The sequence below is a fragment of the Solanum tuberosum genome, unplaced genomic scaffold (assembly GCF_000226075.1).
Source record: "Solanum tuberosum cultivar DM 1-3 516 R44 unplaced genomic scaffold, SolTub_3.0 scf00797, whole genome shotgun sequence".
Classification (NCBI taxonomy): Eukaryota; Viridiplantae; Streptophyta; class Magnoliopsida; order Solanales; family Solanaceae; genus Solanum; species Solanum tuberosum.
In genome coordinates this window covers 41,018-60,436 of record NW_006239729.1, presented here as the reverse complement: position 1 = coordinate 60,436, position 19,419 = coordinate 41,018, and the positions used below count along the sequence as shown (strand labels likewise).

At 31.8% G+C, this 19,419-nt stretch overlaps 1 protein-coding gene and 2 pseudogenes across 1 annotated transcript; all 3 read right to left on the bottom strand.

Moving 5' to 3' along the window:
- Positions 1-6,035: 6,035 nt before the first annotated feature.
- On the bottom strand, positions 6,036-8,607 carry LOC102606423 (glucan endo-1,3-beta-glucosidase A-like; annotated as a pseudogene).
- Positions 8,608-10,207: 1,600 nt separating this feature from the next.
- On the bottom strand, positions 10,208-12,844 carry LOC102580738 (glucan endo-1,3-beta-glucosidase A-like). Its single transcript, XM_015305495.1, has 3 exons — positions 12,748-12,844; positions 10,909-11,303; positions 10,208-10,716 (listed from the first exon to the last, which is right to left on the bottom strand). Exons 1-3 carry the CDS (start codon positions 12,809-12,811, stop codon positions 10,336-10,338), a joined length of 840 nt encoding a protein of 279 aa, XP_015160981.1. The 5' UTR covers positions 12,812-12,844; the 3' UTR covers positions 10,208-10,335.
- A 2,547-nt stretch (positions 12,845-15,391) lies between these two features.
- Positions 15,392-17,011, bottom strand: LOC102578428 (glucan endo-1,3-beta-glucosidase A-like; annotated as a pseudogene).
- Positions 17,012-19,419: the final 2,408 nt, after the last annotated feature.

Below are 19,419 nucleotides of genomic sequence, written 5' to 3'. Positions count from 1 at the left end.
CTTCATGATTTTGAGATGGAACCTTCTGGGTAGTATCAGAGGGACCAGGTGCTCCTGTGAGATCTGCAGCAATTTCCTTTGCAACCAGTTTGTTTCCAGGATTTAGGATATCCTTGTCTTCCCTTTCCTTGATCAGCTCCTCCATCTCATGGTCTCCCTTCATCACTCCTCCTCTACTTTGAATTCTAACAGGTTCACACAGATTCATGTAGAGAAGTTCCAAAGGTCTGGTAGTACTCACACCCTTCTTTGCCTTGAAAGAAAATCTTGTTTGTTTGCCTTTTGCACAAGCATCACAAATTTTGTCATTTGAGAACTTCAGCTTTGGTAGTCCGCGGACCAGGTCCCCTGCAACAAGCTTGTTAAGTAAAGAGGTACTTACATGACCCAGTCGTCTATGCCAAAGATTTGTATCATCAATTTGAGCACTCAGACATGACAAGTTGTTTCCCTTCAGACATAAACTTGACTTCATTTCCCTATTGCAAATATGAAACACACTTAAGAGATTAAACTTCAGACCATCCACATAGTGTACACTTCCTATGGAATGATCTACAGTTCTTCTTATTTTGCCAATACCAAGAATAAAACTTTTCTTTCCGCTGCCAAATAACACACCACCACCTTGGTGTGCTTCCAAAGAGAGGAAGTTAAGAGTATTTCCAGTCATATGACTTGAGCATCCACTATTCATGTACCAGCATTGACTGCTCCCTCTTTTCTGCACAAGAATCACTTATTAGACTTGGGAACCCACTTCAGACGGAGTTCCCAATAACTATCAAAAGGCTTAATAAGAAACCTTTCTGTCCAGGGGGGCAAAGTGTTCTTACTGAACCGATAACGGGGACCAGTTCCCTTTTATCATTGTTTTCAGATCTGACAAATTTATCATGCTTTTCTTTTGCTTTTCTCAGAGTCTCACACTTTTCTTTTAGATGACCATTACTCCCACAGTGAGTGCACAACAGATTGTCAGATACAGACACATATTTGCTATGAGGATTATAAGGAGGTTCTATTGGTCTACATCCCAACCCTTTCTTTCCATTGAAACTCTGATTAGACAGATTAGAGAGTATCTTAGAAGAGTCAGTCCATTTTAGAGAGTGGCTTAACTCCTCCTTGACCTTACTCAGATCCTTTCTCTAGTTGAGAGTTTGTTTCAAGAGAAGCGACTAGCTTAGACTCAAGGATTTTAAGCTTTTCTTCCAATTCTTCCTCAAGGATGCTAAGCTTTCTCTTTCCACCTACTGAGGTACCAGGGTCCTCTTCAGGTGTAATGTTGCTCATTTCTAGAGTCCCTATTCTTACACTCATTTCAGAAACTTGAGACATGAGAGCTGAGTTCTCATCCTCACACAAACTTATTTTTTCATTCAGCATTAAGTTTTCAGTGGTTCGTTCATCAACAGAGTCAATAAGCAATGCAGCAAGTTTCCTCAAATTTTTAATGGGAAGAGTATCTAGATCATCTTTAAGATAAAAAAGAGTTACCTCATTTAGATCTTCTTCATCATCAGACTTTGCCATTAATGAGAAGATGGAATTGAAGACATTTTCATCATCTTTAATAGCCATCATTGAAACATCTTCATAACTATCTGCATCTTCTTCTGACTCACTTGAATCATTTCCCCATACATCAAAGGCTTTTCTCACCAATTGATCAGCATGAGCCTTTCTCCGAGCACTGTCTGGGACCAGGTCCCTCTTACGAGGTTTGAAGTTATGAGTTTCCTGCTTCTGGCTGGGACAGTCCCTTATAAAATGACCAGGTTTGCCACATTTATGACAAAGGTCATTTGTGTTTGCTGCTCTGCTGGTCGAAGCCTTCTTTTGAAAGACGTCATGTTTCTTGATGATTTTCTGAAACCTTTTAGTAACATAGGCCATTTCATCCTCCTCCTAAGTTGCATCATTTTGTGAGTTTTTTAGAGCAATAAATTTCTCCTTCTTTCCCTCCTTCATGTTTGTCCCCTGCTTTTTGTTCAGCTTGTAGGTCTGGAGATTTCCAATCAGCTCATCCATGGAAAGTGTCTTCAGATCTTTTGCCTCTGTTATAGCATCAACTTTGCTTTCCCATGACTTGGGAAGAATCTTGAGAATCTTGCGAACTTGTTTGCTTAAGGGAATGGGCTCACCTAAGCATCTTAGTTCGTTGGTGATGGAAGTGAATCTTGAGTTCATTTCAAAGATAGTTTCACCTTCCTTCATACAAAAATTCTCGTATTGAGTCGTAAGTATATCGACCTTAGACTCTTTTACTCGTTGTGTTCCCTCATGGGCTGTTTGGAGACAGTCTCATATCTCTTTGGCTGATTCACAGGCAGAAATTCTGTTGTACTCATCCGCTCCAATCCCACACACTAGGATCTTCTTGGCTTTGTAATTTTTTTCAATCTTCTTCCTATCAGCTTCATTGTATTCTTTTCTTGTCTTGACCATAGAAGTGGTGGTCTCTCCATCTTTCACTTCTTTGACTGGAATGTAAGGACCATCAAGAATGATATCCCACAACTCAGTGTCCTCTGCATTGATATAATCATGCATACGATTTTTCCACCATTCATAATACTGACCATTGAATCGAGGTGGTCTGATCGAAGACTGTCCTTCCTCCATGTTAGGTGGAGCGGCTATTCCGTCAGGATCTTTCCTTTTCTTGGTGTTAACCAGAGAGAAAAGACTTGCTCTTATACCACTTATTGGAATGTATGCGTCCACGTTTTCTATGGGACCAGGTCCTCAGCACAGTTACAATAACAGAAAATAAACAAAGTGCTGAAAGTAAAGATTGCACAACAACTTTACGTGGAAACCTCCTTGCTCAAGGGAGTAAAACCACGACCTGGCCTGCCAGGACTTTTAAAAAAAAATTGTTTTCACTAATCTTCTCAAGCAAAAGTAAAAGCAAGTTTACAAACCGAGATTAGACTACTAATCCCAACTCTAAGCAATACCTCCTATTACTTAGATGAGCCAGAGCAGATACAACACTGCCCACTAAGCTATCACCCTTAGATAACTTAGACTTTGCTAAGCGGATACAACACCGCCCACTATACTAATCCAAACCGATTAATATAGACTTTTAGAGCAAGAACCTAAGTTACCCTTAACCTAGTTCTTACAATGATTCAAACAAGTTTGAAACGTTTCTTTCACAAGTGAAACGGATCTTACAATATCAGAACTATTACAAGCAAACAAAAGCAGCTGGTAGCAAATCGCAGCACTTCAATCAAGTCCCTTGCTGTTCTTGAAGCTTGAAAGACTCTCTCTTTGAATGAATGAGTAATATTGTTGTATTTTGTTTAGTATATACCATAAAAAGTTATTACCAAACGTACAAGCAACCTCATTGCTTCTGATTGGTGAAGTACTCTGCAGCTTCTGACGCAGACAACTTTTACAGCTGTACCGCACTTTGACAACTAGACGAGTATTCATACTCTGCAGAGGACCAGGTCCCTGCACTTGTGAGGAGATCATCAAAACACCAAAAGGCATAAGCTCTTATCAGTATGCATACTAAATATATATATATATATATATCCACTACTTATATATGTGTGGATAACCACACAGGTGGCGGTCGACATGCCTGCTTCACCTGTGTGGTTCCACACTTACATATACATTTCCTTACTCTCTTTTTTTTTTCGTTTTAATTTTTTTGTCTTATTTTTTAATTTTCTTAAATATCTAAAAATTGAGTAAAAACAAACTATAAATCATGCTAATTGACAACTTTTTTTATTTTTAAAAAAACATATAAAAATTGATTGCTTATAAAAAAATCGATTGATTCATAAAATTAATTTTTCTATGTCACATAAAATGGGACAAAAGAAGTAACATGCATTATTTTAATTTGGAAACTATATACAAAGTATTATAAATCTCAATTATTAACAACGTATTGACTCTTGAAATTCTATTTGTGCTACATATATTGGGACAAGGAAAGTAACATATATTATTTAAAAATTACGTAAAAAGTACTATAAGTTACAATAACTAACAATTTAAAATATTTTAAAATCATATCAAAATTTAATTGACTCTCTAAATTTTATCTATATCACATAAACTGAGATAAAAAATAATAGATATTGGGCCCGTGCTAGCACATATATCTGTGTCTAGTATATATATATATGATGTAGAATTTACAATTTAATTTTTTTAATTCCACCTCTCTTTTATGTCAACACAATCTGTACACTTCACAAGTTCCATTGAGAACAAGCAATCCTATGTAACTACAAAGGATTTTTTAGCAATAATTGACTTTTATACATAATAAAATAATACACGAGAATAACATGAGGATTTTTTTATTTAAAAAAAATATATAAGAAGACGCATAAACATATATATTTCAAAGAGTGAAGTGGTCCACTGGCATTTATTCAACGTTTTCTATGGGAGATAAAATCATAAATAGTCACACTTTTATTTGATTGTACTATAATTGGAACTTAGGAAAATCAAGATAATAAGAAAAATAGATCAAAAATTACTCAGAAAGTAGGGACGATCTAGTACATATATACGTAGATTTTTGAAGATTTAATAATTTTTATACAAACCTTGTAGATATATTATGAAACTTACTGATAAGTATTTACGAGTATTCTATAGTAAACTCAGTAATTATTGTATATCAATTTTGCAATTGTTGTACAAATTCATATATAAATCACACATTTTTCAATCTTTCTCGAAAAGAAAGTAATAAAATCTAGAAGCTGAATAAATTGCTTTGTGAACAAGACCGGATATAAGGGATTGTCAGGATATTCACCCCCACCCGCTTTGCATGACATGAAATATAAGTATATAACAATGTAATCTTTCTCACATATGAAGAAAAAAGAATAAATGGATGATTCCATTCAATTAGAGGAAAAAAACTCAAATTATCTTAAGAAAATATATTTTTGCGTTCAACCTAATGATGTCATTTTATACTATATATTCAATAGTTTGAAGAATAAATTTGAACCTTTAAATATTTTAAATTTTTCACATTGTAACTCCCTCCCCCATTAAAAAAAAGTTAGTCTTCCTCAATCACCGCTATTTTGTTGGGAATATAATCAAATAATAAAAAGTGTACTCACTCTAATAGCTTAAGTTTTTTGATGAGATGGTTACACACTTCAATATGGTATCAGAGCAAACAGAGGTCCTGGGATCGACTCTCACCGCCATCCAAATCAAAAAGAATTTTCACGTGCTTGACCCATGAAAAAGAATCGAACCCGCTTTTAGATGAGATAGTTACACACTTCAACACATTTAACTACTATTGTTTATAGTTATGTACTCTTTCCATTAGAATTTGTTTGTCTTAGCTTTTCTTTTTAATCTATTTCAAAATGACCGTCTCTTTTAGTTTTTGACAATTATGAAAGTTTAACTTTCTACATGACATATTTAATTAAGACCACTAGATTAAATGACATTTTGGTACATTCTTTACTTAATTTCTTAAAAGTCATATGTCAAATCAAAATAAGATAATCAAACTAAAATGGGGAAGTAATAAAATAATTTATTGTTAGGGAAAATGCATAAGTACACCCAGCCTATGCCCAAAATCCCTGAGACACACCTAACCTTTACTAAGGTCCTATTACCCCCGAACGTATTTTATATATAATTTTCTACCCCTTTTTTGCCTACATGGCACCATCTTGTGGGCCCAACGTGTGTTGATAAATTTTTCAAGGATAGTGACACGTAGGCCGAAAAGGGGTAGAAAATTATATATAAAATAAGTTCGGGGGTAATAGGACCTTAGTAAAAGTTAGGTGTGTCTCAGGGATTTTGGGCACAGGCTGGGGGTACTTATGCATTTTCCCTTATTGTTATAATACATTAGTAAAATCTAAATTAGTCATTAATCTTTCTCTGTTAGTGGGGGTGAATATAACATAAAGACATATCGATGTTATCATAATTTGCATGCATTTCTTTAAAATGTATTTCTAAGTATATATAACATAAATATATTCATATCAAGGAAACACAAGGAGGCCGTACATTTGTCAACACATATTAATTATAAGATATATGCTATCATTTTACTGAGGAGAAAGACACAAATTTTTCCTTATTATTCATAGCACTATATATTAATTATAATATAGTATCATCAATTGAAATTGAGTTGATACTTTGGCCTCTGATCAGGATAAAAAAGTCCAAAATGTTGCTCACTTGGTTGTCCATCCTTTTGATTTTCATCAAACATGGCGAATAAATAAGTTTCTATCGTACTTCCAGGTTTCTTTGGTGTTCCAGCCCCTCCTTTCACATGATTAATCAAATTCGTATAATAAGTTTGTGCATTTTCCATAGTTGCTGCAGGGTGTCCCTCAGAAGGCCAACCACTTTCCGATACAATGATCTCAATATTTTGTCCTCCAAGTTTCTCCGTAGCAAAATACATTGAATCCAAAAGGGCATCAAAAAGATTTTGATATCCCGCAGAATTAGTCCCTTGATCGTTGAAAAGTGCATAAGAAAGAGGAACGTCGTTAGTGTTATCTATATGGCCAAAATAAGGGTATATATTGGCTAAGAGTGGGAGGTTATTTCGTGCTAGAAATTCGATTATGGGATTAATGAAACTTTTGTATTCTTCGTGAAAAATACTATCACTTGGTGGGTAGGTGTTTGTTAATAGTCCTAAATATGTTGCGGTTGAGACCTTAATTTGATCTTGCAATCCTGCTGATGTTAACGCGTTGTAAACATTTTCCATTGTTGGACCAACAAATTGTGTATATTGACCGGTATTTGTACCGGGATCAATTTCATTTCCAACGGCTATATATTTGAATTTAACATCTGGAAAATTACTTATTATATTATCTTGAACCCAACTATTGGCACTTGATGGATTGGCTAGGGCTTCAAGATCTTGATTTGGGACATCAAGAATTATTTCAATGTCACTTCCTTTGAGAGCATTGAAGACATTTGTGTCTGGATAGTAAATTCTCATCTTTTAATGCCATTAGAATTGTATAGGTTTTTGACATCTTGATCTGATGGTAAATTGTTGGCAATTTTTCCATAGCATACTCCAATAAGTTGTGCTCCTACATTATAATGACAAATAGTTATAGTTCGGACTATAACTATAACTAGTATAGTTTATCTATTCACAATTCATAACAACAATTTTAGAGAGAGGAAAGAGGAGCGCGGGATACAGAGAGATAGAAGAGAGAGACGAGCGAGTTCATGAGAGACAGAAGAGAGAGGCAAGCATGTTGTATCTTAGAAATCACTTGTATATCTTAATTGAAACTAAGATACACATATACACAATCTTCTCTCTTTCTCTCTCTCCCCCAAATCTCGCTGTCATTTCTCCTCTCTCAATCTCACACACAAATGCACATATTAGTTTTGAATTGAAATATAGATAGACATATACATATTGTGTCACCCCTAAAATAAATACATGATACAATCTGTATTGATTTATTGTGATATACAAATGAAAAAAATATATTGATATAATGTTTGAATATCACCCTTAACCCCTAAAATAATATATAAATACATTACTTTTCAGGTAATAGTTGTATTAGATTTTTTTTGTATTACAAAAATCTAGTCAGATAACAAGTATATTAATTTTTATAAATTATTTTTATACCTAGATCAATTGGATGTATCATTATCTATCAATTACAGAAGATACACTTTGATAACAATTGTTTCATTTTTAAAGAAGATACACTTTGATAATAACTGTATCATTTTTCCTGATACATATATACAATTGATTGTATCAATCTAAGAAGAATAGAATATTTAAATATTGAACAACAAATCAAGAACCCATAATGGGAATTTTTGATATACCGGCATTAATCCAATAAAAATGAATCAACAATTAGCAGCCACCTAGAAAATATTGAAGATCAAGAAGTACATGTAGATAAAAATTAATAATTCAGGTAAAGCTTAATGGAGTTTTGTATTAATTTTAATATAAGAAAGAAGAAGAAAAATTCATGCAATGAAATGTAGAGAGGGAGAGAGAGAGAGGGCGAGAAAAAAATGTGAGAGGAGAGTAGGAGGGAGAGAGAGGGAGGAGAGTGGCGAGCAAAAGATGAAAAGGAAGAAGAGATTAGATAAAAAAAAATTAAAGTATCACTTGATCATGTATATAGAATAGTTATGCTTGGTTAGTTATGTGGATTTATCATCCTTTATGTCCTCACCAATAGGACCCTCCTAATTTTGAAAAATATGAACTGCTTTTCAACTAGAAATTTTAACTCATTTACATCAATATTGAAAGAATTCTTATACTATCAGATCACCTAGACGTAAATACCCCTAAATATTTATAGTAACTAAGATCAATAGCCTAGTAAATAAGATAGATAATCTGCTACTATATTATAATATGTTAATATATAGTGTAACAATACATTATTAGTGAGTATGTAAGAGAGAGAGACCTGTCATTTGGATTAACAGCCCAACAAGTAAAAGGGAAGCTCTAAGAAAACTTAGAAAAGACATAGCAAAATTGGAATTGAGAAGAGTAAGAAATATTTGAGGTGAAATTGTGTGTTAAGGAAACATCAAATTATTTCTTATATAGACAAATAAGAAAGGTAGTGTGGAAAAAAAAGACTAAGTCAAGTTTACCCTAAGAAGAAGTTCAAATAATAGTGAAATTTAGTCATGTAGAACAATCAAGTCATATAAACGTACCTAATGGGGTGAAGAAATTTCCAATCTAAAGTAGGTGATGGAAAAAAAATGAGAAAAAAATGGTTGATTACATTTAATGGTTGATTTTAAACTATACTCAATAGTTAAAGGGTAAACTTGTACTTTTTCTTCTCAAAGAAAATGGACATGTGAAGTCTACTCATTTAATTTTAAGAGATTAATTTTTTTGTGTAATAGTTATTGTATATAGAATTTGTGATTGTTGTAATTAACATTCATAAACTACAAATTCTAAAATTTATCTTGAAAGAAATTTGTGATGACAATCTAGAAGAAAAATAAATCAACAGGGATGGATCTAGGGAGTTGTCAAGATGTTCAACCATAGATAGACCCACGTTTGAGGGAGGGGGACCTTTTGCAGAAATTAATTTCAGAAAAACTTATGTATATACCTAAATAAGGACCATATATTTAATTGTGCTCTCTTAAACATAAAAGCTCATTTGGTGCACTGGTCCAATGCCTATGCTTCAAATGACATATAAGAAAGTCAAGTCAGACTCGAACTAGCAACTTCAAATACACTGAGGGTCGAAATCATCAAATTACCATTGAACGATATTACATTTTTGTTTAATTTATATTAACTGATACATTCAATTTTATATTTGTTTAATAATTTTTTATGTTGAGGTGTCGATATTTAACATAACACACATCCACATTTAATAGTGCATCCATTGCCTTCAAATCCTGAAAAATGCGTAGAAAGTTCAAATTTACTAATGTGATGGAGTCAGTGAATTTTACGATATGAGAATAATGGCTGATTCCATTCAATACAAGGAAAAAGTCAAATTATTTTATATTAAGTGAAATTGAGCTATTTTGCATGTCTAATATAACTATTATTCTTAAAAAATATATTTATATTCTACTTGTTTCAATTTATTTATTTTATTTTTATTTTTAGTCCGTTTTAAAAAAAGAATTAAAAGATTGAAGGCATAAACTTGGCAATTGGCATGCTAAGGTACTTTTGGGTGTTTCTTTTTTTTTGTTTGGCAATTCTTTAATTTTAACTTTCCATATAACATGTTTAAGATCACAAGATTAAAAGACAGGTTGGTATCTACATACCTTTAATTCACAAAATTCAAAAGTTTTCTTTATTTTCTTAAACTCCATATCAAATCAAAATCAGACAGAACAAATTGAAACGGAGAGTGTTGGAAAATATATACCAAGAACACAAAATTTATATGAACACAAAGATGAAATTTTGAAAATATTAACTAGATCTTTTTGGAGAATAAAAGAATTATTTGAGGAATATTGTAGAGAAAGATACTCTGTAAAAGTTACGTTGCAATCTTCAAAAATTGGATTTTAAAAATAACCAAAGAATGAAAGGACACATCCTTTCAATTAAAATACATATCTTATTAAAAATACTTAATATTAATTTTTGATATCAAGGAACATACAAGAGGCCATACATTTTCTCACTACATATTAATTAAATATATATACTATCATTTATTGAAAGATAAAAACATACCATTTCTCCTTATCATTCATATATAATATAAAATATCTATATATTAATTATAATACGCTATCATAAATTAAAATTGAGTTGATATTTTGGCCTCTGATCAGAATTAAAGAGTCCAAAATGTTGCTCACTTGCATCTCCCTTCTTTTCATTTTCATCAAACATGGCGAATAAATAATTTCTATGGTCCTTCCAGGTTTCTTTGGTGTTCCAGCCCCTCCTTTCACATGATTAATCAAATTCGTATAATAAGTCTGTGCATTTTCCATAGTTGCTGCAGGATGTCCCTCAGAAGGCCAACCACTTTCCGATACAATGATCTCAATATTTTGTCCTCCAACTTTCTCCATAGCAAAATACATTGAATCCAAAAGGGCATCAAAAATATTTTGATATCCCGCGGAATTAGTCCCTTGATCGTTGAAAAGTGCCTAAGAAAGAGGAACGTCGTTAGTGTTATAAATATAGCCAAAATAAGGGTAAATATTGGCTAAGAGTGGGAGGTTATTTCGTGCTAGAAATTCGATTATGGGATTAATGAAGCTTTTGTATTCTTCGTGAAAAATACTAGCACTTGGTGGGTAGGTGTTTGTTAAGAGCCCTGAATATGTCGCGGTTGAGACCTTAATTTGATCATGCAATCCTGCTAATGTTAACGCGTTGTAAACATTTTCCATTGCTGGACCAACAAATTGTGTATATTGACCGGTATTTGTACCGGGATCAACTTCATTTCCAACGGCTATATATTTGAATTTAACATCTGGAAAATTACTTATTATATTATCTTGAACCCAACCATTGGCACTTGAAGGTTTGGCTAGGGCTTCAAGATCTTGATTTGGGACATCAAGAATTATTTCAATGTCACTTCCTTTGAGAGCATTGAAGACATTTGTGTCTGGATAGTAAATTCTCATCTTTTTAATGCCATTAGAATTGTATAGGTTTTTGACATCTTGATCTGATGGCAAATTGTTTGCAAATTTTCCATAGCATACTCCAATAGGTTGTGCTCCTACATTATAATGATAAATAGTTATAGTTTGGACTATAATTATAAATAGTATTGTTTATCTATTCACAATTCATAACAACAATTTTAGAGAGAGGAAAGAGGAGAGCGGGACAAAGAAAGATAGAAGAGAGAGTCGAGCGAGATCAAGAGAGATAGAGGAGAGAGGCAAGCATGTTGTATCTTAGAAACAACTTGTATATCTTAATTGAAACTAAGATACACATATACACAATCTCCTCTCTTTCTCTCTCTCTTTCCCAAATCTCGCTGTCATTTCTCCTCTCTCAATCTTGCACATAGCTACACAAATGCACATATTAGTTTTGAAATTGAAATATAGATAGACATATATATATATTATATCACCCTTAAAATAAATACACAGATATAATCTGTATCAATTTATTGTGATATACAAATGAAAAAAATATTGATACAAAGTTTGAATATCATCCCTAAAATAAATATATAAATACAGTATTTTTGTATAATAGTTGTATTCATTTTTTATATGTACAAAAATCTAGTCAAATAATAGCTATATCAATTTTTATATTGTTTTCTGATACGTAGATCAATTGGATGTATCATTATGAATCTATTAAAGAAGATACACGTTGATAATAATTGTTTCATTTTTCCTGATATATATAATTGGTTGTATCAATCGAAGAAGCTACACTTTGAAAATAACTGTTTCATTTTTTCTCATACATATATAAAATTGGTTGTACCAATCTAAGAAGAATAAGAGATTCAAACATAGAACAACAAATCAAGAACCCATAATGAGAATTTTTGATATACCAGCGTTAAATCCAATAAAAATGAATCAACAATTAGCAGTCACATAGAAAATATTGAAGATCAAGAAGCACATGTAGATAAAAATTAATAATTCAGGTAAAGCTTAATTGAGTTTTGTATTGATATATAAGAAACATATAAGGATAAGAAGAAAGATTCATGCAATGAATTGTAGAGAGGTAGAGAGAGAGGGCGAAAAAAAATGTGAGAGGAGAGGAAGAGGGAGGAGAGTGGCGAGCAAAAGAGGAAAAGAGAGAAGTGATTAGTTATAAAATTTTAAGTATAACTATGTTAGATAAAAAAAAAACTAAAATACCGCTTAATTAAGTATATACCGTAATTATGTTTGCTTAGTTAGGTAGATTTATCATTCTTTATGTCCTCACCAATAGGACCCTCCTAATTTTGAAAAATATGAAGTGCTTTTTAATAGAATTTTTAACTCATTTACACCAACATCGGAAGAATTGTTATACTATTAGGTCACCTAGATTAAATACCCTTAACTATTTACAGTAATTGAGATCAATAACTTAATTAGTAAATAAAATAGATTATCTGCTACGATATTATAATACGTTACTCTTAATATATAGCGTAAAAATACATTATTAGTTTGTATGTAAGAGAGAGAGACCTGTCATTTGGATTAACAGCCCAACAAGTAAAAGGGCAGCTACAAGAAAACTTAGAAAAGACATAGCAAAATTGGAATTGAGAAGACTAAGAAATATTTGAGGTAAAATTGTGTGTCAAGGAAACATCCAATTACTTCTTATATAGACAAAAAGAAGAAAAGCAGAGTGGAAAAAAAAACTAAGTCAAGTTTACCCTAAGAAGAAGTTCAATTGATAGTGAAATTTAGTCATATAAACGTATCTTATGGGGATGAAGAAATTTCTAATCTAGAGTAGGTTATGGGAAAAAAATGAGAAAAAAATGGTTGATTTTAAACTATACTCAATAGTTTAAGGGTAAACTTGTACTTTTTCTTGTTAAAGAAAATGGACATGTGAAGTCTACTCATTTAATTGTTAGCAATTTATTTTTTTGTGAACCCAATAGTTATTTTATATAGAATTTGTGATTGTCGTAATTAGGGGTATATATGATCGGGTTGGTTCGGGTTTTTTAAATATCAAATCAAGTCATTTGTGTAAAATATTTTAAATTTATAAACCAAACCAAGCTAATAAAATTCGGGTTTTTTTTGAATTTTCCAACCTCGGATTGGTTTGGGTTTTTCAAATAACAAACTAAAACCATTGTGTCGAATTTTTAAATTTTTAAATTTTTAAATAAAACCAAACTAATAAACCTCAAATTTGTTCAAGTTTTTGAATTTTTCCGGTAAAGTATGCATACAAACATATAATTAACTTGTGCTCCAAATATTTCTTTAGTCCAACCAAAATACAACTATCTATGGTGTTTCTTAAGAAAATAGCACAAAATATGAGATGAGTGATGACATGAAAATATTCAATAAAAAATAATAATGAAATCATCATATAAAATAAATATTGCAAAGTCATAATGAAAATGATCATAATTTAAAAGTACTAAATCATGCTAAAATAAGTCTAATACGTATTAGTTACATGATTAAACATTAAAGAAAAATTAAAATTAGATTATGTATTTTAAATGTCTAAACCAATGTCAAACTAAAGAATAAATATTCAACATTATTGTAATTCTTAGTGTTGAGTTAATTTATTTTGTTAGCATAGTATTGATTTGACTTCGAATTGAGCTTTATTAGAGTTACTAATATCTATGGACTATAACATTTGTTGGACCATTCAAAAAATTTAAGTCTCAAAAGACTTGAAAAAATATATTAAAAGATAAAAATTATAAAAACTTATAAGTAATATTTAGAAATTACATCGAAGTATATACTTTTATGTATAAAATAAATTTTAAAAATTATATATATAATGTCGGGTTGATTTGATCTCGAGTTGACTTTTTTTAGTTAAAACCAAACTAACCCGAGGTGTCAATATTTAACATAACACACATCCACATTTAGTAGTGCACCCATCGTCCTTAAATTTTGAAGATGCGTAGAAAGCTCAAATTTAGTAATGGGATGGAGTCAATGAATTTTAGTATTTTACGATACGAGAATAATGGCTGATTCTATTCAATACAAGGAAAAGGTCAAATTATTTTATATTAAGTGAAATTGAGCAATTTTGCATGTCTAATATAACTATCATCGTGAAGAAAATATATTTATACTTCACTTATTTTAATTAATTTATTTTATTTTTAGTTCGTTTAAAAAAGAATTAAAAGATTGAAAGCGCGTATTCAGGATTTTGAGATGATGGATGCACTATTACGAAAAGATGGATCTAATATATAAATTTGATCGGTTTAACATTTAGGTTCTTATCACTAAAAATAATTAAAATTTTAAAATTATAGGTCCAAAATTATATTTACCTATCCAAACCACTTAGAGAGGTGTTATCCAATTTTAGAAAGGAAAATAAAACGTGACTAAATAAAATATTCAAATTTCTAACCTCACTTAGAGAGGTGCACCCAATCATAATCGCACGGTATGTACTTCAACTATGGGTTCACATATCTATATTTAAATATTTTTTTTTAAAAATATAACACTACTACATAAGATTTAAGGAGGGGAGCATGGGTTCACGTGAACCTGGTGACCCCCTCCTTGATACGCCTCTGACATTCGACATAAACTTGGCATGGTCAGGTACTTGTTGGGTGTTTCTTTTCTTTTTTTGGCAACTCTTTAATTTTAACTTTCCATATAACATGTTTAAGATCACAAAATTAAAGGATGTGCTGATATCGACATACTTTAATTCATAAAATTCAATTTTTTTTTTTACTTTCTTACACTTTATTTCAAATCAAAATCAGACAGACTAATAGAAACGGAGAGTTAAAAATTATATACCAAGAACACAAAATTTATGTGAAAACAACGATGAAGTTTTGAAAATATGAACTTGGTCCTTTTTGGAGAATAAAAGAATTCTTTGAGGAATATTGTAGAGAAAGATACTCTGTAAAAGTTACGTTGCAATCTTCAAAAATTGGATTTAAAATAACCAAAGAATGAAAGGACACATCCTTTCAATTAAAATACATATCTTATTAAAAATACTTAATATTAATTTTTGATATCAAGGAACACACAAGAGGCCATACATTTTCTCACTACATATTAATTAAATATATATACTATCATTTATTGAAAGATAAAACATACCATTTCTCCTTATTATTCATATATAATATAAACTATCTATATATTAATTATAATATATGCTATCATTAATTAAAATTGAGTTGATATTTTGGCCTCTGATCAGGATTAAAGAGTCCAAAATGTTTCTCACTTGCCTCTCCCTTATCAGGATAAAAGAGTCCAAAATGTTGCTCACTTGGTTTACCATCCTTTCTATTTTCGTCAAACATGGCGAATAAATAAGTTTCTATGGTCTTTCCAGGTTTCTTTGGTGTTCCAGTCCCTCCTTTCACGTGATTAATCAAATTCGTATAATAAGTCCTCGCGTTTTCCAGAGTTGCTGAAGGGTGTCCCTCAGAAGGCCAACCACTTTCCGATACAATAATTTCAATATTTTGTCCTCCAAGTTTCTCCGTAGCAAAATACATTGAATCCACAAGGGCATCGAAAAGATATTGATATCCTGCATCATTTCTCCCTTGTTGATTGAAAAGTGCATAAGAAAGAGGAACGGCGTTAGTGTTATCAATATGGGCAAAATAAGGGTAAATATTGGCTAAGAGTGGAAGATTATGTCGTGCTAGAAATCCAATTATAGGATTAATGAAACTTTTATATTCTTCGCGAAAAATGCTATCTCTAGGTGGGTAGGTGTTGGTTAAGAGCCCTGAATATGTCGATGTTGAGACCTTGATTTGATTTTTGCAACCCTGCTGATGATAACGCGTTGTAAATATTTTCCATTGCTGGACCAACAAATCGTGCATATTTACCACTCTCTCTACCAGGATCAACTTCATTTCCAACGGCTATATATTTGAATTTAACATCGGGAAAATGATTTCTTATATTATCTTGAACCCAACCATTGGCATTTGAAGGATTGGCTAGGGATTCAAGATCTTGATTTGGGACATCAAGAATTATTTCAATGTTACTTCCTTTGAGGGCATTAAAGACATTTGTATGTGGATAGTAAATTCTCATTTTCTTGATGTTATTAGCTTTATATAATTTTATGGCATCTTGATCTGATGGTAAATTATTGGCAATTTTTCCATAGCATACTCCGATAGGCTGCGCTCCTACATTTATGACAAAAAAAAGAACATCAAAATAATAATAACAACAATAATAACGCCTCAATGGAAACAAGTCGATGTCGATAATGTGAATCTTTAGTACTGACCATTATACACAATATAAAACACTAAAAATACTCTAATGGTTGGTTAATAGATCCATAAATAACTTATTTGTAGATGTCACAATTGCGTGACGTTATTAAACCTATTTTTTTTATGTCCTTATCAATAGGGCCTACTGCACCTTCCTAGAACAAAAAATTATATATATGTAGTGTTATTTAATAGGACATTTATAAGTAAATATATGCATGCATGAGACAAGTAATGGTATAATTCATTTGAACTCAGTACTTCTAACGCGGGGCATAAGTACATGTATAAAATGTTACTAAAATTGAAACAAATAGTAGGTCAGGACCCAAAATTTTAAATATAACAAGCTCTGTACTAAAAAGCTTAAAGATTGAAGTGTAGTGTATGTAAGAAGAGAGAGACCTGTAATTTGGATTAGCAGCCCAACAAGTAAAGGAAGCTACAAGAGAACTTAGAAAAGCCATAGCAAAATTAGGAATTGAGAAGAGTAAGAAATAGTTAGAGGTGAAATTGTGTGTTAAGGAAACATAAAATTAGCTTCTTATATAGGCAATAAGAAGAAGAGACCAAGAAAGGTAGTGTGGAAAAAAGCCAAGTCAAGTTGCCCTATGAAGAAGCTTGATGAATAGAAAAATTTTGTCAAGTAGAATAACCAAGTCCAAGTGGAGATGAAGAAAGTTCAAATCTAGTGGTAGGTGATGGAAAATAAAAAAAAAATGGTTGATTCCATTTAATATATGGAAAACAGCCAACAATGTGAAGTAGAGTAACTTAATTTGCCTACATGTTAGGAAAGTCTTGTGTTTTTCCCTTTGGTTCCTAAATGAGCTTTAACTTAAACGACAACATATGTATGCATATCTTATCTCTATCTTTGCAGGATAGAGAAGTTGTTTCAAATAGACTCTTGCTATAGTCAATCTTTAACACCTTCTCACTAATATATACATCCTTGCTCCTAGTCTTCATATATCTGAATCATCTCAACCTCGCTTCCATTATCTACTCTATCACGGATATGTATCCTCATCTTATTCCGGCTTGTATAACATTGTTTTTAATCATGTCTCTCTTAGTATATATGTCCACCCATTCATCTGAACATCCTCGTATTTGCTAGCCTCATCTTTTGAACGTGGACATTCTTGATTGGCTAGCACTCAGCCTCATACAATAGTGTTGGTCTAACCACCACTCTATAAAAGTTATCTTTTAATCATTGGTGACACATTTGTATCACACGTTAATACCCTAGTGGCGAGCTTCTATTTCACTCACACCGGTCCAATACGGTGTGCAATATCATTGTCAATTCTTAGTTTCCTTAAATTATAGACTTAACATACTTGCAGTTTTCTCTCTTGAGTACATTGCTAGTGTATTGATCTTTACTTCCACCTCTACCTCATGCCTCACGTCACCAAACTTGCACTCTGGGTGCTCTATCTTTGTCATGCTTAACCTTAAACCTTTAGACTCCATGGGCGCTCTCCATACTTTCAATCTATCATTAACTCCACTACACGACTCATCAATCAATACTATGTCATCTACAAATAACACACATCTCAACACCTCCTTTTAAATATATAATGCCAATATATTCATCACTTAGGCATAAATGAATATGCTAAGGGTTAATCCATGCAGTCATCTCTCACTGTCCTAACTCAGGTTTTGTCTCCACATACATGTCTTTAATAACCTTAATGTAAGTCATAAATACACCTCTAGACGCCAAACATCTCCAAAAGATCTCCTGGGCGACTTTATCATATATCTTCTTAGGTTAATAAATACCATGTGTTAGTACTCCCTCTTTTTGTTTCTATATTGTATTAATCCAACAATTTCTTATAAGATGGATGGCTTTTGTAGTCGAACGCCCTGACATAAATTTAAATCAGTTTCCCTTTGCAATTTTATTTTGACCACAAACTTTTTTAAAAAAAAATTATTAAATTGTATATTCCGTTAAATACCATCACATAATTTAGCACGGAGAGTGTAGACAAGAAGAAGAGGGCAAGGAAGAAAATGTTAATTAACAGTATAATTTTGTATAGAATACCAAGGCATACCCCGTGAAGCACTTCATGAAATATTTTATTAAGTATATAGCAATATAAATTTTGTCCATTTGAAGATCTCCTGGGCGACTTTATCATATATCTTCTTAGGTTAATAAATACCATGTGTAAGTACTCCCTCTTTTTGTTTCTATATTGTACTGATCCAACAATTTCTTATAAGATGAATGGCTTTTGTAGTTGAACGCCCTGACATAAATTTAAATCGGTTCCCCTCTGCAACTTTATTTTGACCACAAACTTTTTTGAAAAAAATATTATTAAATTGTATATTCCGTTAAATACCAACACATAATTTAACACGGAGAGTGTAGACAAGAAGAAGAGGGCAAGGAAGAAAATGTTATTTAAAAGTATAATTTTGTATAGAATACCAAGGCATACCCTGTGAAGCACTTCATGAAATACTTTATTAAGTATATAGCAATATAAAATTTGTCCATATGAAGAAAATATTAAAATATGTAGAAAGTTCAAATCTAGTACTGTGATGGAGTCAATGAATTGTACGATAATGAATGGCTGGTTCCATTCAATACGAAGAAAAAGCTCAAATTGAGCATAATTTTTCTTTATTTTTCATGTACGACATTTGATACTTGTATTGAAGTTTAATTAATTTAATTTTCAGTCAAGTAAAATCATTTTTAAAATTAATTATTCTTGTTTATTATTTATTTCTTCCTTTCTTATTCATTTTTCGTCTTCATCAAATATGAGATAAGGCACAAGTAGGTCCTACCTTATGACCGAAATTACAGAAACACAACTAAAGTTCTATTATCCCCCCCCCCCCT